Consider the following 22,816-nt stretch of genomic DNA (forward strand, 5'->3'; position numbering starts at 1 on the left):
AGATGTCTATCTGACGTCTGACTGTTTCAGCAATAGTCAAAGTCTATCTGAAACCGGATCCTGGGCGTGAGAGTTCTTCTGGTCCAGTTGAATCCTGTGACTCAGAGATATCAAGCTACAATAAAGTGTTGTGTTTCTATAATTGGAGGTTTCTTTGTGGACGGAATTCCCTCCCCGCAATACAAACAGGAATGCAAAGTGCTAGTACACCGTGTAGGCTACTAGCACTTTGCTGTGCAACTGTACACATAAAGGCAAGCCAACAACACAGCCCAGCTGTAGTTTCCATGCTGTGTAGGTGCTCTCCCTCTCTCGTAAAGCTTAGAACTCTTTCCTTTGTGTTGACCCAGAGGCCAACCAAGTAGTTTCCCCACGCATGTGCTGTCGCAGCCACGCAAAGGCTGGCGTGGTATCGGTCGGTCTCGCCTGACTTGCGAAAAACAACGACTTGTAGCCATCGGGAGTATTTCAATCACTCACCAGTTTCAGATCATCATCAATCATCATCATTCGTGCAGCGAAGGCAGTCTCACCCTGCCTGCAGGGGATATGAAGCAACCTGTCATCTGTCAGCTGTCAGCTGTCAGCTGTGACATCATCCTACCCGCAGATCCCTAGTTCGATAAATTTGTCCCAGTTCAGCGTTATCGACCACGACATCTTAGAGGAAACTGTGCAAGGCCTTAAATCATCTTTGCGCTGTCTCGATACCCTTCCAACAAGCTTTTTTAAAAACGTTTATAACTGTCTGTCGTCGGACCTATTGCAAATAGTTAATAGATCCCTTTTGACCGGCACTTTTCCTGAGTCCCTGAAAACTGCAGTTATTAAACCCCTACTAAAAAAGCGTAGCCTTGATGCATCGGTAATCAGTAACTACAGACCAATATCTAATCTCCCCTTTATAGCCAAAATAATTGAAAAGGTTGTTTACCTACAACTCAATAGATTCCTAACCTCAAATGATCTCCTAGATAAACTCCAATCAGGCTTTCTCCCCCATCACAGCACAGAAACCGCGCTTACTAAAGTCATAAATGACATCAGAATGAACACAGACTCAGGCAAAAATTTGATTCTAGTGCTACTGGATCTTAGCGCTGCATTTGACACTGTTGACCACTCAATTTTATTGGACAGACTGGAAAACTGGGTTGGGCTATCGGGTACGGTCCTCCAGTTGTTCAAGTCCTATCTTCAAGACAGGAAGTACTTCGTCTCCATTGGCAATTACACATCTGACCTAACTAGGATGACTTGTGGGGTGCCTCATCTCTTCCCTCAGACGCCATCCTGGCCCCCCTCATCAACTCATCACTTCTATCCATAGGACAGTATAGACCTACCTTCATGTCTATCATGTCTGATAACATCAGTACAGTAGCATAGCTAATCTAAAGCTGTCGGCCACCTGCACAACGCCGTTACACGGGCAGTTCAGAGACGTTCAGCACAGGTCGCCAAAATGTGTGTGTCAGCATCATAGCGCAGTGGCCTGCAGTGAGGCCATTATGGTTGGGGTGGATGGGGGGCGCTAACACTTGCATGTCACACCAAAGTCTACATTTCAACCGTACATATCACATTTTCCAGTTGTCAATTTGAGATATTTCATGTGTACCTGTGTTTTTGCCCTGGTCTGTTGATTAGCCACAGTGTTCCACAGTGTATTTTGTTGACAAAAGGGCTTTTCACACTACATGCTCTTAGCCCGGGGCTATCTAAGCCCTGGGCTAAGCGTAGGGCTGATAGTCCCAGGCTAACACAGCCCCTTTTCACACACACATTGTTCATGCGTGGTGGGGATGGAAAGTCGGGGTTATCCCCAAAAAGGGGGGGGTTATCCCCACTGGGCCAGCTAGCCGGGGCTGAAGTCGGGGTTAGCCCACTTTGGAGTGGGCCTATAGCCCCGTTTCTCCTCTGTCCGTGTAGACTATGCTACCCTACAAGAGTCCCGTCTCCGTACATACAGTAGACTTGCCTGCGACTCTGGCTCCCAAGCTGTCTAAATCAGCGATACGCACGTATTTACAAGTGTCACAGAAACATTTCAAAGCCACATGCTTGAGTTGAAGGGTTCATTGCTTCTTGACGTCGGGGTTAGAAAGTTTGACGCTGCTCATAAATGCCTCTTTTCATCTGAAGTCTGTGCTGGTGATATTATTTTTTACTGAGCTTTCGACCAGAGTGGTCTGCTCAGTGACACTCTGCTCAGTGACACTGCTCAGTGGCACTCTGCTCAGTGACACTCTGCTCAGTGACACTGCTCAGTGGCACTCTGCTCAGTGACACTCTGCTCAGTGACACTCTGCTCAGTGACACTCTGCTCAGTGACACTGCTCAGTGGCACTGCTCAGTGACGCTCTGCTCAGTGACGCTCTGCTCAGTGGCACTCTGCTCAGTGGCACTGCTCAGTGGCACTCTGCTCAGTGGCTCTGCTCAGTGGCACTCTGCTCAGTGGCACTCTGCTCAGTGACACTCTGCTCAGTGACACTCTGCTCAGTGGCACATGGCAGCTTGTCGTGGCTGTAGCTGCTTTGCATCCACCGACACACTGCGAGCTGAGAGCAAACAATATCTACTGTGGTGGCAACCATATTGTAATGATACAGAGGGGGTTGTGTGTGTGTGTGTGTGTGTGTGTGTGTGTGTGTGTGTGCGTGCGTGCGTGCGTGCGTGTGTGTGTGTGTGCGTGTGTGTGTGTGTGTGTGAGAGAGAGAGATCTTTATTCAAAGCATTATATGGTGATATCAGTAAATATATTTTGGGTATAGGTGGTCCTATTGAAGTGCCCTGGCCCTCATTATTGACAGGGTTAGCTAGCTAGGGTTAGCTACGGTTGTGATTGTTGCCTAGCAGCAGCAATCACGTGTTGAGCTCCTGTTCCTTGTATTTTATTTTCTGCAATATACTAATAGCCTCCGCAGGGAAGGTTTATGAAATTATGTCATCACTGAAAATGTCACAATGTCAACGGTGACATCATCAGTGGATTTATGACGTCACTGATGATGTCACTGTTGTGACCATACCTGCCAACATTGGGGCTGTGAAAAAGAGGGAGATTGTCTGGGGTATATCGGTGAGTTTCTAAAAATATAAATCATTTAAAAAATGATATACTGTAGTTCTAGACGGCTCAGCTTGTTGGTCAGGTCATGACTATATAGTGATGTCATATAGCACTGCTGATGTCACAAATCACTGCTGATGTCATACAGTCATACTTGAGCAAGTGTGATGGGATTTCAACCTTCGCCGTTCAGATGGCGGGGAAGAATACAATCATATCTACTTTACACGCACACAAACACAAGGCCGTGGGAGAGCTGACTCATCTCAATGATGTCCCTGGAACATCAGCAGGTCTGAGGGGAAAGGGCGACCACTAACACTGCACACAGTCATTAATGATCAACAATCAATCAATCATTTTCACTCACAATGCCATCACTGAGATGTCATCAGTGATGTCACTCGAGCAATTGTGGAGTCATCGGTGATGTCATCAGTGAGTGGTGTCATCAGTGAGTGAAGTTTGTGACCAACTAACGATTGCACGTGGGAGGGCTTTCTTCACCGCAGCATTTTAAAGGGTGACAGTGAGGACCTTGGGAGAAGGTTGAGTCTCCAGCTCCCCCAGCTGTTTCTGTCTCCTGATGACGGGACAACGGCCTTCCAGATGAGGGACAGCCTTCCAGTCCAGCATGGAGAACTGCATGGTGGGCCTCGGGAAGTCTGTCCTCTTTTGGGGATGGCTGGTCTCCTCGGTGGACGGCCGCCGGTTGGCGGTGTGTCTTAGAAGAGAGCGAGTTGTTAGCACTCTGCTCTCGGCCGCCGCCGTGCGGTGGTCCTCTGTCGCGACGGTGGACTCGCGCCCTCTGCCGAAGGCCACGGACTGCGAGACGCGATGGCGCTCCGCTCTGTGCATCTGGAAGGCCCTGATCCTCTCCTCCGCCTTCACCTCTCTTCCGTCCAACACCTGCACCGAGGGCAGGCAGTGGATCACATGGTAGCGATAGCCAGGGTCTTGGCACAGGGGGTTCAAGAAGAAAGTGACGGTGTGGAGCTGCTGCATCTTCCTCAGCTCCTGCGCCGTCTCCTCCAGGCCCCTGAGCTGATTGTTGTGGAGGCAAAGGAGACAAAGGCAGGTCAGGTGACTCAGAGAACCTGAAATAGACTTGATGTGATTATTGTGAAGGTAAAGTTCGGTCAAGCAGCAGTTGAGGGAACGACAGTTGAGCTCCCTGATCTGGTTGTTATTCAACCAAAGTTGCCTCAAAAAGTGAAATCTCGACAGATCAGGAACAGCGGTTAGTCCTTCTCTGGCGAGGTCAAGCTGGAAAACATCAATGTCCCTCTTTATTCCATGCTTGTGGAGAGTATCCTCCAACACCACCACCATTGTATGCAACCTTTGCTTTCGCAAATCGGCCACTATAGCGATGTCATATATCAGCAATGATGTCATTGATGTCATAATGTGGGGGGGGCGTATTCACACTCGGGCAATTTGTAATGTCAGCGGTGATGATGTAATCAGTGATGTCATCAGTGATTATTGGGGCGTTCCATTTAAACTGGGAAACGGGAATGTGACGTTCAAAGGTCATTAACTCCGACGGTGACGTCACCTGTGCGCAGATTTTCTCTGCCGAACTATAGGAGCCTCAGCAGCCCCGACCTCAAAAATCCAAGATGTGTCTATGTTGCTGCAGCGTTGGTTGTATGCGCAAAATACCGAGAAATGCGTTACCAACTGTTATTGCTAATGGCTAGCCTGGCTAGAGAGCTAACTCTGGCTGGTTTCCCGATTTCCCGGTTAAATGGAACGTCGACAACTAGTGTGTGACGTCACTCGACCGTGAAATCCTTGGCTCCCATCCATATGTTATCAGTGATGTCACTCGAGCAATTGTGATGTCATTGCCGATGACTTTTTTAAGCAGTGCAGCGGCTTTTATAACTGACTGTCCTGTCTGTCCGTTATGGCACCGATCAACTGAGCATGCAAACGCATCCTATTGTGGTGGGCTGTGTGTGAAGTGACATCATCAGTGTCTATCAGACATTAACATACAACATAAGGAGTATGACATCATCAATGCTTTAGCATATAAGCTGATGATGTCACCTCGATGACATCACTGATGTCATTTTCACTGATGACATCACTGATGACATTTTCACTGATGACATCACTGATGACATCTTCACCGATGACATCAAAATTGATCATTTTCATCCGCAGTCCTCATTACATAAAAAGAAACATACAATGAGACAAAGCATGGCAAACGACAACACAGAAAAAGTATAAGCAGTACTAATACCATACTCAAAACTATGCTAAAATAGACTACTAAAACTAATGCCAACAAGAGAATAAATACAGACTAAAATTAATACAAAACTAAAATGGTGAAGTACAGATTGCATTACACGGGTGGGTCCGACCTGCAAAACCTGCACTGCTTACTTCCAACACCAGGGGCCGTATTTCCTAGTACTAAGAGTTGCTCTTAGTGACGAAATTCTAAGAAACTTCTTCGAATTATGACGTTTTCTAAGAATTTCCCCTTAAAGTTAGGACAAGATCCTGGTAAAGATAAAAGTTACTCACAAAACATCTCAGCCCTTAAGAGAGCTCCTAAGGTGGAAAACTGATAAGAGGAAGGAGGAGGACTTTTAAGAGGCTTGAGAGTTTCTTTAGCAGAGGAGAAAATGGCAGAAAGACAGAGAGGTAGGATCAATATTCTCCAAACTCTGAATTGTGCTAACGGTAAGCATTGCTCCTCCGTCCAGTTGGGTTTTCTTGTTCTGCGTGTTTCCATTGCAATCAAGGATATTGATGACAGCTGAGTCAATTTCCCCTGAAATTACCAGCATGGCAAATAAACATGTAAATAAATACATTAACTGTCAGCATGTGAATACTGCACAAGTCTGTGTTCAAACATTTTGTAGCTACTTTTAAAGTCTGGCTTACTTCATTTAATTAATTAATTTTATTTTATTTTTGATGTATTACTTTATTTGAGTTGTTCATTACATGAAATAATATTCATAATTTCACCATGTCTTAATACAGACTAAATTCTATGAACGGTTTATTTCACTGTATTCTATCACTGAGTGTTTTTCTTTTTTTCTTTGTTGATCAACCAATCACAGCTTCTAAAACAATGAGTCCTACCTAGCAACAGGGTCAACCACACCTCCTCACTAAGATCAAAGTTTCTGTCATGTCCTTCCTCAGAGTTGCTCTGAGAACTTTCCTCAATCACTCCTAAGCTAAGACTCCTGGCTAGAAGTTTTTAGGCTAAGTTAGGAGCTCTCTGAGAGGATTCTCAGAATGTTTGTGCATACGGCCCCTGGGTTTTAGGCCATCAGATGAACGAATTATTCAGGTGTAATGTGAAGCAAAGATTTAAATAAACCATAATACAGACACGTTCTGGCTATACAAACAAGCACGAATTTGCAATAGCTGTGGCCAGATATCAGATATCAATGATGATGTCATCAGTTATGTCACTTGAGAAATTGTGATGTCATTAGTGTCTGTCACAAATCACTCACTAGAGCGTACGGATAGTCTGTTACCTCTGGCTTGGTCGGGGGCGTCCGTATACAGGCACGAGGATTGGATGTGTCTGCGGGTGGGAAGCCGGATTAGGGCTTATTGTCCTGCTCGTGTGTAGACTTTTCCCAACCCAGTTTAGATGAAACCACGCCCCAAACTCATTTGATTCGTATTCGGGGTAACTCATTACAAAAGTAACATATTACATGTAATATATTACTTTTAGCAGTAACTCAGTAATATAACTTATTACTTATAGGATTTCAGTAATATTATACCAGTTACTTTGTCAAGTAACTCAAGTTACAAATTGAGTTACATTTTATTAAATCAAAGCATTAAATCAATATTTAAAAAAGATACAATCATTTCCTATAATCAAATAGTATTTTTATGCTAATAACCAATACAGATGACAATAACAAAGGAAAAGAATAAAATGTAGAATTTTGCATTGTTTAAACTGACTTCAAGGTGGTTGAAATAATTTTTCAGGATGGTTCCGTGGCGGCGATGTCATTCTGCTGCTGCTGTTGTTTTTGTAAAAGTAATGAAAAAGTAGTGTAATAAGTAACGAGTTACTCTACACAGACAGTAATATTGTAAAGTAACTTATTACTTTCAAATGAAAGTAACTAGTAATATGTAGTATATTACATTTTGAAAGTAACTTGCCCAACACTGCCCCTCATACGCATCGCTGTCCTCCGCCACCCCTGACAACAAACTACTGTAAACAGCAGAGAAGACTTCACTGCACGCCGAATGCCTCTCGTTACAGCCATGCAGGCACCGGTCCAAGATAACTCCCGAAGTCATGTGTGTTTTCCCCGTTGACCCACGTTTCTCCTTCCCCTGGAGATGTGTGGCTCGGAGAACTAGGAGCGGGCAGCGCATCCCGGCTTCTTTATGCAGCGCTGCCCGCTCCTAGTTCTCCGAGCCACACATCTCCAGGGGAAGGAGAAACAGGGGGGCAACGGGGAAAACACAATCGACTTCGGGGAAAGAGTTAGATACCCGAAAATTAAAGAGGCTACTGGAAATACAATAACGCCCTCCTTTGACTATGTGCTGATGACATATGCCGCGTTCGTTTATAAGTGGAATGTGGCAAGTTGCCAGTTGCTACTAGCAAAAATCTAATAAAACGCCACTATAACTCGGAGTTCCTACCCGCAAACTTGGGTATGATTTCTCAACCCCCAGTAGCTCCCACCGCGTCATTTGACGTCATTTCAACATGGCGCCCACGATTGTAAGAATTTAAAACACATTTTTGACACATTTTTCTTTTCTTTTCAATAATAGTAAGCTTTCAGACCAATCAGCATACCAATACAATAGTTGGTTAAACTTATACAACTAAACGTTAATGTTGTTATTAGCTGTTAGCTTAGACAGCTAACGGCTATTAGCATCCATGGTTTTGCGAGATGAAGCCTGAAGCTCGAACGCACGTAGGTCGGAGATGACGCGTTTCTCACTTGCCACTTGCCAGCTCCTATAAACGAATGCAGCAATAATCATGCTCGAGTGGTATCACTGATGACATCATCACTGATGACATCTTCACCAATGACATCACAATTGTTTGAGTGACATCACCGATGACTCGCTGATGACATCACAATAGCTTGATTGCTCGAGTGACATCACTGGTGCCATCGCAGATGACATCACTCACCGATGACATCACAATTTTCGAGGGGTTTGTATTCTCATAACAGGGTATTTCAGGCAACGCTCAACATAAGAATGAATAAGACCAAAATGACTGACAAAGTTGTCCCCAGTAAATCCAGGGTGGTGATGCTGCTGGGCCAACTGGAGAAGATGAGTGGAGAGGACATGGTGAAGGATGCCGAAATGGCACAACAGCTCACTTCAAAGATACTGTATCTCATAAAGACGCGCGAGAAGACCAGGACTGAGGTGATGTCCAAAGGCACCAGTGGCATGGAGGTCATCCTGGCTTCACTGGAAAACACTCGGGATCTCCAGACCACCCTGAACATCCTTGACATTCTCAGTGAGCTGCTGAAAGTGGGTGGAGGTTGCAGGGTGGCAGTGTTTGTGTCTAAAGGAGGGACAGGAATACTACTCCAGGTATTGATCACTGCTAGTAAAGAGTCGCCTCCTAGTAAGGAACTCATGTTGGAGCTCCACTCACTGCTGGCCAAGGTTGGTCCAAAAGACAGAAAGTTTGGAGTGAAGGCCCGTTTGACCGGTGCTCTGACTGTCACAGTCAACTTGCTGAAGCAGAACCTGCAGAACACCAAACTGCTTCTGCCGTGCCTGCAGGTTCTCATGCTTTACTCCAATGATCCGGTGAATGCTATTTCCTTGGGTAAGAATGGAGTGGTGGAACTGATGTTCAAGATCATCGGGCCGTACAGCAAGAGGAACAACAGCTTGCTCCCGGTAGCTCTGGACACACTTGGTGCGCTGCTCAAATCCCAAAGCAATGCTCATCATGCGGTGGACCGTGCCCACGTCCCCACCCTGCTGGCAGTGTACCTGGACTGGCACTGCAATGACAAACGGCAAAGTCACATACTGATCCGCAAAGGCCTGCTCGCCTGCCTGAGTAACATCACCAACATCGAAATGGGCCAGAAGGCTTTCATTGAGGCCGATGGCATGAGGGTTCTCTACAACACATCGAATGAGTGTCTCCCGGTGCGGACTCTGGACCCTCTGGTCAACACATCCAGTCTCATCATGAGGAAGTGTTTTCCTAAGAACCGTCTGCCTCTACCCACCAACAAATCGGCCTTCCACTACCAGCTCCCATATGTACCTGCTGGAGGCACTGTGGGACAGCCGTACAACCATCCGCCTGGGGAGCCAAATGGAGGCAGGAGTCACAGATTAGAGAGAGACCCCCAGAGTCCAGCGAATGATGTGGTGGATGAAAGTGATGATACCGAGGAGACAGAGACGGACACAGAGAACGATACAGAGAACGAGGAGGATGAGAAGGATCGTCGTACCAGCCACGGCCGTCCGTTGGAGGAGCTGATGGTTTATGAGAGGTTCTTCTTGGAGCTATCTGAAGACTTCCAGGGTTATAACTTTGACTGCACAAAGATCATGGTGGCCACAGCTCAAGCACTGCCGCTTAAGCATGTCCCTGTCGCAGCAACGCCTGAGGAGGAATGCCACCTAACCGAAGGACAACACACCGGTCCTCTGTCTGTTTCTCCTCCCCCTCTTACTCTCCCTGCTCCTCTACCGCCACCAGAACTGGGCACCATTCACCTCACCATGGACCAAGGGAAAAAAGATGGTGGCAGCACTCCACAGTCCCCAGATAGAAACACAAGCCCTTCCTCCCAGACCAGGCCGCCTTTTCAAGAGGCACGGCTAGTGCAGGAATTGGCTCGTGTGCTGGAGCGTATCACTCTAGAAGGGGAAGGGGCCATGAGTGCTGCAGGAGGAGGAGGAAGAGGAGTGGAAGGAGGAGGCGGATCTCCGGTCAACACTACGATACACATACATTCTCCTCTGCAGCTGGGGGGCATTGGTACACAGCGGGGGGGAGGTGGAGGTGGAGGAGGTGGAGGTGGCAGCGCAGGCTGTTCAGATTGTGGTTCGGAGGGTTCCGAGGAGGGAGGAGAGGGAGATGTACAGGAGGTCCCAGACACGGCCCTGCTCCTCCCGCTCCACGACCCTGACCTGTACTTGGCGAAGGTGAAGGGAACACATTCGGTCCCCCAGTACACTGAAGTAGCTTACCCAGAATACATCGGGCACGTAGCCCCGCCCTTTAGGGAATCGCTTCTAGAGAGAGTTTACGGCGTACAGAGGTCCAAGATATTCAAGGACATTGAGAGGGTGATTCATCCCGACGACGTTTTGGATAAAGTCGTTTATGACCTGGACAATCCCATTCCTGCGATCGACGACAGTGACGGCGAGTTACTGAAGTTCAACTCGCAGTTTGAGTCGGGCAACCTCAGGAAGGCTATTCAAGTCCGGAAGTACGAGTATGACCTCATTCTGAACTCTGACGTCAACAGTAACCACTACCACCAGTGGTTCTACTTTGGCGTGAGCGGCATGCACGTCGACGCCACGTACCGCTTCAACATCGTCAACTGTGAGAAGAGCAACAGCCAGTTCAACTACGGGATGCAGGTGCTGATGTACTCTGTGGAGGAGGCCCTCAGTGGCAGGCCTCGCTGGCTCCGAACAGGCACAGACATCTGCTACTACAAGAATCATTTCTCCAGGAGTTCCATTGCGGTGGCCGGTCAGAAAGTAAAGTCCTATTATACGATGAGCTTCAGCGTAAGCTTCGGCCTTAAGGACGATGTCTGCTACTTTGCCTATCACTACCCTTATACGTACTCCACTCTTAAGATGCACCTGTCCAAGCTGGAGGCTTTGGCGACCCCTCAGATCTACCTGAGGCAGGATGTCCTGTGTGAGACCCTCGGGGGAAACGACTGCCCCCTCCTCACCATCACCGCCATGCCCGAGTCAAACTCCAATAGCCACATCTGTCAGTTTAGAAATCGCCCGTTGATCTTCCTGTCTGCCAGGGTGCACCCCGGGGAGACCAATGCCAGCTGGGTGATGAAGGGCACGCTGGAGTTCCTGATGGGCACCAGCACACTGTCCAAAAGCTTGCGAGAGGCCTACATCTTCAAGATAGTCCCCATGCTCAACCCCGATGGAGTCATCAATGGAAATCTCCGTTGCTCTTTGAGCGGAGAGGACTTGAATCGCCAGTGGCAGAGCCCCGTTCCCGAGCTCCACCCCACCATATACCACACTAAGAGCCTGTTGCAGTACCTCGCACACATACAGAGGGCGCCGCTGGTCTTTTGCGACTACCACGGTCATTCCCGGAAGAAGAATGTGTTCATGTACGGATGCAGTGCAAAGGAGACTGTCTGGCAGTCGAATATCAGGGCTCCATCCTGTGACCTGCAGGAGGATCTGGGATACAGGACCCTTCCTAAGATCCTGTCCCAGATGGCCCCAGCCTTCAGCATGGCCAGCTGCAGTTTTGTGGTGGAGCGCTCCAAGGAGTCGACGGCCCGCGTGGTCGTGTGGAGGGAGATAGGAGTACAACGCAGCTACACCATGGAGAGCACGGTCTGTGGCTGTGACCAGGGCAAATACAAGGGTCTTCAGATTGGTACCACGGAACTGGAGGAAATGGGAGCCCAGTTCTGCGTGGCCCTGCTTCGGCTGAAGAGGCCGCCCTCTCCCCTGGGGCTCCGCAACCACCAACACCTGTTGGATACGGAGAGCGATCTCATGGAGACATGCTGCAAAGTGGCCGGCAGTCCCAACAACACCTATGTGATGGAGGAGGACGAGCCTTCCTTTCTGGAGGAGGTCCACGAGAACCCCATTCCCCTCGTGCAACTGTCTGACACGGAGACGGTTGGATTATAACCCCCGACATACACTTGGACTGCTGGTCCAGGGTGGGAAACTAACATCAGGCAAATAATGGTAAATTAATTGACTGTGGCTGGTGTTTCATCTAAAACACCAGGTGCTTTATATATATAACCAGACATTCTTGAGATTTTTCATTTTTCAATCTAAAAAATCGATTTGACTTGTCACTCCAGCCTGTGAATAAAAAGCTTATCTTACCAGTTCCCACCCAACCGTTCCCTGCTATACACCCTGTTATGCACTGTATGTCACTATACAGGGCATCACATAGCGACAGGCCAGGGCTAAATATTGCTTGGTCTCTAGTTACTCTACAGCAGTGGTTCCCAAACTGGGGTACACGTACCCCTAGGGGTACGTGGAGGTAATAAAGGGGGTGCTTGAGAGAAGGGGAAATGAAAAAATGTAAGATTAAATAGTGAAAATAAATTAAACTTCATTCATTCATTGCATCGTGCTGTAGTTTTCTCTTGCAGTTTTCTCAGCAAAATGTTGTAGTTGGGTAAACGGGGTACTTGGATTCAGAAATCAGGGAAAGGGGGTACTGAAGCCAAAAAAGCTTGAGAACACTGCCCTACAGTATGTAAAATGGCTTCAGGTACAATCTTTCCATGTGGATTGATCTGATTGGCACATTTGAGCCACATGTGTTGCTCGTGAAGGTGCACACGCCACCGACCTGTCACTCCAGGAATGCTCAAATAAATCTAGTAGCTATAGATGGATTTCAATGACTAACTTCCATGAACTATGAACTTTATCCCCTGACCGCAGACACCATATAGCTTCTGATATTCACTTAGCTAGCCAGAACATCAACTAACGCGGGCACTCCGCCGCTCCTCAGACTTGTTTACTAACTCATTTAAATGAGTTAGTCCTCATTTAACGACTGTTAAATGAGTCAGTCTCAGAGTCTGACTGGCGGTCAGAGTCAGAGTAGTCACGTTGCCTGAAGAGGCTGTGGTAGCATAGTATAACCAGTGTTTTTATGTCGTGGCCACTAGGGGCCGAGTCTATAAGACTCAACAATAGATCCAAGGTAGCCTTATATTGCTGTTTGACCTACTTCAGACTACACCAAATCTTAGTTAAAAGGCTGTGGTTTCTGCGGTGGCGGGGTCTGTGGCGATGTCATCAGTGTTGTCACTTGAGCAAGATATCAGCGATGTCACTCGAGCAACTGTGATGTTTTCTTAGGCTATTCTATGATATCTCCTTTTAATAACTAATGTAATATATTTCTTCACTTTGATTCACTGAGCCTCCCATGAAACCTCTTCTGGGGAGGCCCGCCTCTGTTCTAGACGGCTTGGCCTATAGACGTGGCCAGGTCACTACTACAGTGATGTCCTAATCACACCACTGAGATGTCGCGTCCGGGTGGCGCCAGATCACTAGTGGTGTCATAAATCACTGATGATGTCAGACAGTGATGAGGCCTGATGGCTGACCTGGCCAGGCCACTACTATAATGGTGTCATAAATTGTGATGTCATTGGTGTGATATCACAAAAATGTGATGACACGCGTTAACACAGTGAGTGATGCCTCAATCTATTCTAGTATAGAATTTCCATGATAAGCTTCTTCTAATGGCTTTCCGGCAGACTGGATGGATGCCTTGTGGCACATTGCTGCCTCTCACATTTGGATATATTTTTTATATATATATTTTCTTCAACATGTGTTGGATTTTACAGTTGAATGAGTTACTTAGGCTATTGTATGGGGAAAATAGATAGGTCATAGAGCAAGCTATCAGAACCATGGATAGCGCTGGTAACAGACAGTCAAAAGTATTTAAGCAGCACCTGAGATGGAGCTGTCTCTTTCAATGTGGTTCTGAAACGACTGCTGACATGTTTAATGTTGAGGAATGTTGATTTGATGTAATAATCATATAATTTTGTTATAGATCGCTACTGACTATTTTACAAAAAAGAAGAAGAAATATATTGCAAATGGCACCACTTTAGATGGTAATGTGTGTTCTTATTTGAACACAGGGGTATTTCTGGGGTGGCAATTTGAGTAATTTGCAAGGGCCCGTCGTTCCCTGCCCAGTACGTTGATGGAGAGAACCTGCTCTGTAAAGGGCCCCCGCTAGCCCAGGAGCGCCAGTGCAACCGCACCGCCTGCACTGTGTCTATACCTACACCGCTGGCTGTGGAGCAGCTATCATTATGTTATGTTGCACACATGACTTTTGCAATGGTTAAATGCCAAATGGCTTAGAGGAGGCAGAAACGCAGACATAACTCGTTGGTTCTTTGACAAGCATCGCGTGCCATTTATTATAACAAAACACAAGCTAGCATACAGCAGGCATGATAGCCACAAGGTACTTAAAATCATCACATCAATATGAAATACTTTGAAAAAGAGGACAAACGGGCAGGAGGCAGGCAGAGGTATAAAGTTGTAACAATTTTTGTTTCCTGTCATGAATTTCATTAAGCACAAGAAAAGCTTTTCACAGCACAAGGAGAGACAGAAAGAGCAGAATAATATGATGGCAAAAGATGACAGACGACATTTTGTTTCACATCCGTGTCACTGAAACAAAAGACAAGACAGAAAAAGCCAGAACAAACAAGAAATGGTTCATTTTGTAAAAACTAAAAAACTATAACGATGTACAATTCCTGTTGAGAAAATACAGAATTACAATACAGAAGCACTAGAATATCTTCTCCCCCGCCCCCCCTTCAAAGTATCCCTGAAGCCGAGGGCAGAACAAACAAACATCGAGTACTGTACAGGCACGAAACAGCGCACTGAAGTCTAAAGCCCCGATCCGCAGAGGTCTCAGAGTTTTTATGGACAAGCTGTTGAAAGCCAAGATGGGAGCTGATGAGAAAACGTTTTTTTTTTTTTGAATTTTGAATTTTGAAGAACCTCATTAGTCTTCAGTGAACTTTGTGAATCTAATTGAATCTCTCTCTCAATTAGTGTGGGGGACCTTTAACTGCACAGATGTACTCACAACCAATGTGTTCTCAAGGTGATTTTACTGCTTACTTACTTTAATTCATACTAGAAATATCACACGCTCATTTATAGCGTACCTTATTATATAGTAGTGAGATATCAATCAGGTGAATTTGTAGTACTGCAGTTACAGTGGCTGAACACAGGGGGGCGCCATACTCTTACTCTGGATTGGGGCTTTGAGCAGCGTTACTTCAGCTCGCGCTCTGCTCTCCTTGTCGACCCGTTCCACTGTCCTGCTTTCTGAGGAATGTCAGTTTTGGATGGTTGGGTGGATCAGACCTTGCCCGTCCGTTATTGTCTTCATTTGTTCCATTGTTTCTTTCTAAATTGTTTATAAAGTTTTTGGTTTTGGTAAGAAATCTTAGAAAAAGTTGCAGCCTGGAGAGGGGAGTGCAGCCCGCCACGTCTGTCCTCTGGGTTTTCGACCGACATCACGTCGCAACCACATCTTCTCTGAGATGAAGCGCAGAGTTTTGGTTGCACAGCACAAGTTGCAATATTTTCAACAGCGCAGAATGCCTCCGACGCACTCGTAAGTGATTTGTCTTCAGGAAACCTACAGACTAAACAACTTTTGAAGACGTTTTAGAAACTCTTACAGCTGTGTGGGGAAACAGAGGTGAAAATGTGACTTGTGACAACATAACTCAATTTGTAGCTAAAGAACATATTACTTAAAATACTAGCTGCTCCAGTGTTGATACAGTATATTGGCTGGTGGAGGGTGTTAAGACAATATTGTAGCAGTTTGCGTACAGAGTCAAGCTGCAAGGTTGAGGTGTAAGTTACTTTGATACAAAATAGACAGTTACTGTACATGTATGCCTAGGTATGGTCCATGAGCCTCTGTGTGCGTGTGGACTTGGTAAGCTGCCATGTTGGTCATTGATCCGTTTAAATCACTTGATTAATTTTGCACATCGCCATAACACCACACACACACACACATACACACACCTGGAGGGCGTGGTCTATACAACCCTAGCTGTTAGATGCACTGTCAATTTGGGATGAAATGATTACAAATTTAATGATGAACGTGATAAAATTCCTGACTTTAGTAGTGCCGTTAAAATTTTTAATTATCGTTAAAACCATGTTATCGTGATCACAGCGCTTTGAAAAACACAGTAAATACTGTTCATCATCAATAAAAACTTAGCAACAGACTCCCAGACACAGGCGCACAGCCTTGGCGAAATGATTTCACTAAGTGTATCAGTACTTTTTGAAAAATTTCAGCACATTTGAACAATACGATAATACTGATAAGCGTGGTCATTTTGGTCACTACAATCGTGATATGAAATTTTCATAGTTTCATCTCTACTGTCAATTAGGGATGCTTCGATCACTTTTGTTTTGGGCACAATCGTCGATCCCGATCGTCTATGTCCATGTCTGCCGATACCGATCGGCCATGGCAAAAAAAAGGTCATACTGTAGCATTATACGTCTAACAGTTTCCATTTGACATACATTTCATCCATCAAATGAAGATAAAAAAACTATCCACAATTTATTTTTTCTACCTCAATATTTACATAAATAGAGAGAGACTACAAAGACAGTCTATCTGTTTCAGTCTTCCTAGTCCAAGGTTCAAGCCAGGTTTAAGCAAGCTAACTACACAATCTTTGTCCTGAAACAGCACATATCTCATGTTGAGGTGAAGATTATATATATATATATATATATATATATATATATTATACATATATATATATAAATGTTGGAGGTCCATATTAAACATGGCCAAAGTTTCATATAATGAGGTAAATGTATGTGAAAGTTATCCACATTAGATTCTGGGCACTGGCCGATGGATCGGAGCATCCCTACTGACAATGTTCACCAAAGTTTTCTCTGCTTATTAATTCAGTTGCCTTGGCGAGAATTTGAAACCATGTTAAATTGCTGTTAGCGCAGTGAGGACTTTTCCTCTAAGCCAGTCTCACGCATCTGTGTTTCACTGTCAGAGCGCATGGTGGACTCATGGTGTAAACAGCCTTTCTATAAACTGAATTAAAGCCACAGTCACATTTCACCTTTGTGTTTTACACCCCGGGGAGTTTCTGAACAGAGCCAGGGCCTGCTCCGGAGCTGTGTGGGCGCGTGTGTGTCTGCACACGCGCACGTGTGTGTGTGTGTGTGTGGAGGGGGGGGGGCAGGAGAGGTGGTGATGCTGGGGTCTCCTCTCTCTGCGGCGGGCTGGATGCTGACTTCACAGTGGAGTCACGTGATCTCACCTCCAGCTGCTCTAGCTCGTCTGCATGACAAGTAACAGGAGACACAGCAGATCATTAGAACTACACACAAACACTGAAAATCCACATATCAGGAGCATCACATCAGCAGAAAGAACAACAAGAAAAAATGACAACATATATATTATGGGCTGTCAAATAACGCGTCAACGTAAATTATATTTATATATATATATATATATATATATATATATAAATCAAACAAATGGCTGAACAGGCTGACCTTTGCACTCTGCCTCTGCATCTTGTGGGCGGAGCAGGCAGTCGAGTCCTTCTCGCCCAGCGCGTCTCGTTCCGACTCGCGCTCCCGCTTCCCTGTGATGCTGCCCCCGGTGTGCAAGAGGCGTCCTGCACAGACAGCACAGTCAGGAATTTGCAGGCTTCACAGCATGAAAATATCAAAAACACTAGCAGCGGTTTGTGTGGTAGGGAAATGTGAGGCCTAATTTGGTGAAGCGTCTATGATGGATTTTAACAGATAGACAGAACGCTCATGCATAAGAGACTTGAGACTTGACTTGGACTTATGACCAAAGACTTGAGACTTGACTTTGACTATAGCTAAAATACTTGAGACTTGACTTGGACTCTAGCTCAAAGACTTGGGACTTAACTTGGACTTGCAAAGAAATGACTTGTGAGCATCTCTGGTTGAGTGGTGGTCATTTTGCCACTGTAATCCTTTCCTCTAACAGCCAAGCAAGGCTTTTTTCTACACATGTCCTGAACCTACACCAGTGATTCCCAATCTGAATCCTAATCTCTCAATCCTAATTTAGTTCACATTAGGACCAGGGAGCCCGCTTTGATGACATGTTGTCTCCTGAACCCAAATCTGAGAATACGTTTATTGTTACATTATGATTTGGTCCAGAATTCCATGACTATCTGCATTGCAGGTAGAGAGATAACAGTCACACTGTGATCAAAATTGTTATTCTTCTACATTCTCTAATTGCGTTAACTTCTTGTAAATGAAATACAGCGGAAGTTTCGACAATTCGTCAATTTGCTGGGGACCACCCCTCAAGGACCCCTGCCCCGGACACCACGTTGACAACCACTGCTCTAGACGACGGGCCGGGAAAAGTTGAAGGGTAACTCAGTAGCCACATCTAGTGTAATGGCATTGCTCACTATTCAAGTGACGCCAGATAGGGATGCACCGATCCACTTTTTTCACTTCCGATCCGATTCCGATACCTGAATTTGGATATCTGCCGATACCGATATTATGCCGATACTAATATTTTTCTTGAATATACAGTATAGGCAAGGATTTGGCCAATCTTTTTTTTTTAAGGCAAAGAAGGATACTATTATACATGGGCAAATTACGGCCCGCGCTGGAATTGCAAATTTTTATTTTTTTCCCCCCCGATTCCGATCCGTGAATTAGTGCCAATATCGGCACCCGATACCGATATTGGATCGGATCGGCCCCATCCCTAACACCAGAGCACGTCTACTACACAATAGACACTCGTTTCAATTTAAAAAAAAAAGCGGGTACAGAGCTGTGCATGATTATCATGTCTGTGATTTCAGAAACAAATGAATAAAAACTCAATCAAACAAGTTGAGTTTGTGACACAGCAGACATCAGCTGGGACGGGCACACACAAGGGGGCGGGGCACACACAAGGGGGCGGGGCACACACAAGGGGGCGGGGCACACACAAGGGGGCGGGGGCACACACAAGGGGGCGGGGCACACACAAGGGGGCGGGGCACACACAAGGGGGCGGGGGCACACACAAGGGGGCGGGGCACACACAAGGGGGCGGGGCACACACAAGGGGGCAGGGCACACACAAGGGGGCAGGGGCGCACCTGGGGTCTGAGGTACAGCGAACTTGTGGTAGAGTTGGCTGCTGGTGATGGTCTTGCTGGGGTCTAGCGCTGACTGGTAACCTGCAAAACACACACACACACGCACGCACGCACGCACGCGCACACACACACACACACACACACACACACACACACACACACACACACACACACACACACACACACACACACACACACACACACCTTAATACTGTGTGCATTGTGACAGGGTCCTACAGTGCTACTGTTGTCCTGGCATTTGATCCTGATATAATCATGTTACCCCCCAAAATAAAATACAAATGAATATCAGGTGTGGAGCTTGAGATTCAAAGTAGAGACGGTCATTTACAATTCAATATTCCTAAAGTTGACTTTTTTGAAATTTTAAGTTTTAGTCTGTTTTTTGTCCACAACCTGATAAAACGATCACATCATTCAGCTCTGCTTCAAAAAAATGCTTGTTAGCGGTGCCTCTTGGTAATCAATAGCCCTGTCGCTAATGCTAATGCTAAGGCTAACAGGGGCCTTCCACTTGTGGATGTACCATGTGGTTGTTGCTGTGGAATGCTAATGCTAACAGGAGCCTTTGACCTGAGGACGTACCGTTTGGTTGTTGCTAATGCTGACAGGGGCCTTCTACCTGAGGACGTGCCGTGTGGTTGTTGCTAATGCTAACAGGAGCCTTCCACATGAAGACGTACCGTGTGGTTGTTGCTAATGCTAACAGGAGCCTTCCACCTGAGGCCGTACCGTGTGGTTGTTGCTAATGCTAACCCTCCACCTGAGGACATACCATGTGGTTGTTGCTAATGCTAACAGGAGCCTTCCACCTGAGGACGTACCGTGTGGTTGTTGCTAATGCTAACAGGAACCCTCCACCTGAGGACGTACCGTGTGGTTGTTGCTCATGCTAAAAGGAGCCTTTCACCTGAGGACGTACCATGTGGTTGTTGCTCATGCTAAAAGGAGCCTTTCACCTGAGGACGTACCGTGTGGTTGTTGCTCATGCTAAAAGGAGCCTTTCACCTGAGGACGTACCATGTGGTTGTTGCTCATGCTAAAAGGAGCCTTTCACCTGAGGACGTACCATGTGGTTGTTGCTCATGCTAATGCTAACAGGAGCCTTCCACCTGAGGACGTACCATGTGGTTGTTGCTCATGCTAATGCTAACAGGAGCCTTCCACCTGAGGACGTACCATGTGGTTGTTGCTCATGCTAATGCTAACAGGAGCCTTCCACCTGAGGACGTACCATGTGGTTGTTGCTCATGCTAATGCTAAAAGGAGCCTTCCACCTGAGGACGTACCATGTGGTTGTTGCTCATGCTAAAAGGAGCCTTTCACCTGAGGACGTACCATGTGGTTGTTGCTCATGCTAATGCTAAAAGGAGCCTTTCACCTGAGGACATACCATGTGGTTGTTGCTCATGCTAATGCTAAAAGGAGCCTTTCACCTGAGGACGTACCATGTGGTTGTTGCTCATGCTAATGCTAAAAGGAGCCTTCCACCTGAGGATGTACCATGTGGCTGTTGCTAATGCTAATGCTAACAGGAGCCTTCCACCTGAGGACGTACCATGTGGTTGTTGCTAATGCTAAAAGGAGCCTTTCACCTGAGGACGTACCGTGTGGTTGTTGCTCATGCTAATGCTAACAGGAACCCTCCACCTGAGGACGTACCGTGTGGTTGTTGCTCATGCTAATGCTAAAAGGAGCCTTCCACCTGAGGACGTACCATGTGGTTGTTGCTAATGCTAACAGGAGCCTTCCACCTGAGGACGTACCATGTGGTTGTTGCTCATGCTAATGCTAAAAGGAGCCTTCCACCTGAGGACGTACCGTGTGGTTGTTGCTAATGCTAATGCTAACAGGAACCCTCCACCTGAGGACGTACCGTGTGGTTGTTGCTCATGCTAATGCTAAAAGGAGCCTTCCACCTGAGGACGTACCGTGTGGTTGTTGCTCATGCTAATGCTAAAAGGACCCTTCCACCTGAGGACGTACCATGTGGTTGTTGCTAATGCTAACAGGAACCCTCCACCTGAGGACGTACCGTGTGGTTGTTGCTGTGGCGGCGGTGGCGGTTGTTTGCGGCTGGGCCCCGACTGCTTGCTGCTGCCAAAGTTGAGCAAGATGCTCCCGCTGCCGTTAGCCGTGGCGACAGAGCTCCCCAACACTCCGGGCACTAGAGGAGAAGAGAGAGGAGGCGTATCAAGTCAAGTTTATTTGTATAGCCCTAATTCACAAGCATGTCTCAGAGGACTTTACAGAGAATAGCTAGGTCTAGCTAACCACAATCATCAACAGCCACAGCACAACCTTTTTCAACCACCTCTCTTTCTCTAGTCCAGTTTTCAGATATTTAGCCCGGATTTATTAGCTGCTGCACACGTTGGTGACACAGTCATACATGTTTACTTACAGTGTGAGTTGTTGTTGTTGTTGTTGTTGTTGGTCCCTGACTGCTGCTCTCCAGGAGAGTAGGCCATCATCCCTCCGTTGCCGTTCCCATTGGTGGACGGCACCGATGCCAGCAGGCCTAACACACAAGCACACGCACACGCACACGCACACACACACACACACACACACACGCACACACACACACGCACACACACGTACACGTCAAGCCCACTTCTATTTGCTTCCTTTACTAATCTTGCTAGATCATGGCTGACCAATTCGGGGCCCGCGGGCCACGTTTGGCCCGCGGGCCCTTTGTTTTGGCTCGCCATGGCATGGACAAGCTCATTAAAAAAAAGTGTCCGCAGCTGACATTACTGTAAAAGCTAGGAAAGATAGAGTGAAGATCCTGGTAACATATGAAACCAGAAGGCCTAAAGATCCTGGTAACATGAAATTAGAAGACCTAAAGATCCTGGTAACATATGAAACCAGAAGGCCTAAAGATCCTGGTAACATGAAATTAGAAGACCTAAGGCATCCATTGGTACCCGCCATGACATGCTAGCTTGTGTGTATGTACGTACGTGTGTGTGTGTGTGTGTGTGTGTGTGTGTGTGTGTGTGTGTGTGTGGGAGGGGTTAATAAACGCTCCAAAGTTAGGCTAAATTTGGTCGAGGGGAAAACTGGCATGGCCATTAGGGGTCCTTTGACCTCTGACCTCAAGATATCAGAATGGGAATGGGTTCTACGGGTAAGTCTCCCCTTTACAGACACGTCCACTTCCTGCTGATCGCATGCAGTTTTTGCCTTGTTTTGTGTTGTGTGTTTTTCTTTCTTTTTTGCAAACCAACTCTGCAAAAGTAATGTGAAGCGGCTCAAAGAGTAGAAGTGCTTCCCGGGCCATGCACACTGTCCCGCTCTCCTGCGCCTCCTCTTACCCAGTCCTCTGTATCGGCTCAGCTGCTGGTAGATCTGCTTCATCCTCTCGATGTTGAGGCGGCTGGCCTCGGCGTGGTGCACCATGGGTTTGGGGTAGTGGACGCCGATCACGCACTTGGCGGCCACCTGCACGGCCTCCGGGGCGTTCCACGGGTCGTAGATGTACTTAGCGGGGAAACCTCGGAGGACAGGTAAGTAACGTCTGGAAGCACAGGGAGGGACACATATCTAGATATTCCGGCTTGCATCGATACAGGAAGGTTACACAACCAAGGAGGGCTGGGCCACACGCACACACACACACACACACACACACACAGACACGCACACGCACACGCACACGCACGCACACACACACACACAC

The 22,816-nt window shown here is 46.8% G+C and overlaps 2 protein-coding genes and 1 pseudogene across 3 annotated transcripts in view; 1 reads left to right on the plus strand and 2 right to left on the minus strand.

Moving 5' to 3' along the window:
- Positions 1-3,589: 3,589 nt before the first annotated feature.
- On the minus strand, positions 3,590-4,405 carry LOC310794857 (leucine-rich repeat-containing protein 72-like; the record flags this gene model as incomplete). Its single annotated transcript, XM_083656908.1, has 1 exon — positions 3,590-4,405. The coding sequence occupies one exon, from the start codon at positions 4,403-4,405 to the stop codon at positions 3,590-3,592; it is 816 nt and encodes a 271-aa protein (XP_083513034.1).
- A 3,936-nt stretch (positions 4,406-8,341) lies between these two features.
- Positions 8,342-11,998, plus strand: LOC310794858 (cytosolic carboxypeptidase 1 pseudogene; annotated as a pseudogene). Its single transcript has one exon. The product of its transcript is annotated as a cytosolic carboxypeptidase 1 pseudogene (transcript).
- A 4,750-nt stretch (positions 11,999-16,748) lies between these two features.
- LOC310794776 (cryptochrome-1-like) overlaps positions 16,749-22,816 on the minus strand; it is a 31,391-nt gene continuing 25,323 nt past the window's right edge. The window contains exons 10-15 of the mRNA XM_083656813.1: positions 22,452-22,654; positions 21,530-21,646; positions 21,161-21,292; positions 19,105-19,185; positions 17,495-17,619; positions 16,749-17,273 (exon numbers count right to left, since the gene is read on the minus strand). Coding sequence (XP_083512939.1) covers positions 17,265-17,273; positions 17,495-17,619; positions 19,105-19,185; positions 21,161-21,292; positions 21,530-21,646; positions 22,452-22,654 — 667 coding nt within the window. The 3' untranslated portion in view covers positions 16,749-17,264. The remainder of the gene's footprint in view (positions 17,274-17,494; positions 17,620-19,104; positions 19,186-21,160; positions 21,293-21,529; positions 21,647-22,451; positions 22,655-22,816) is intronic.

This window comes from Poromitra crassiceps (genome assembly GCF_964638095.1).
Source record: "Poromitra crassiceps genome assembly, chromosome: 20".
NCBI lineage: Eukaryota > Metazoa > Chordata > Actinopteri > Beryciformes > Melamphaidae > Poromitra > Poromitra crassiceps.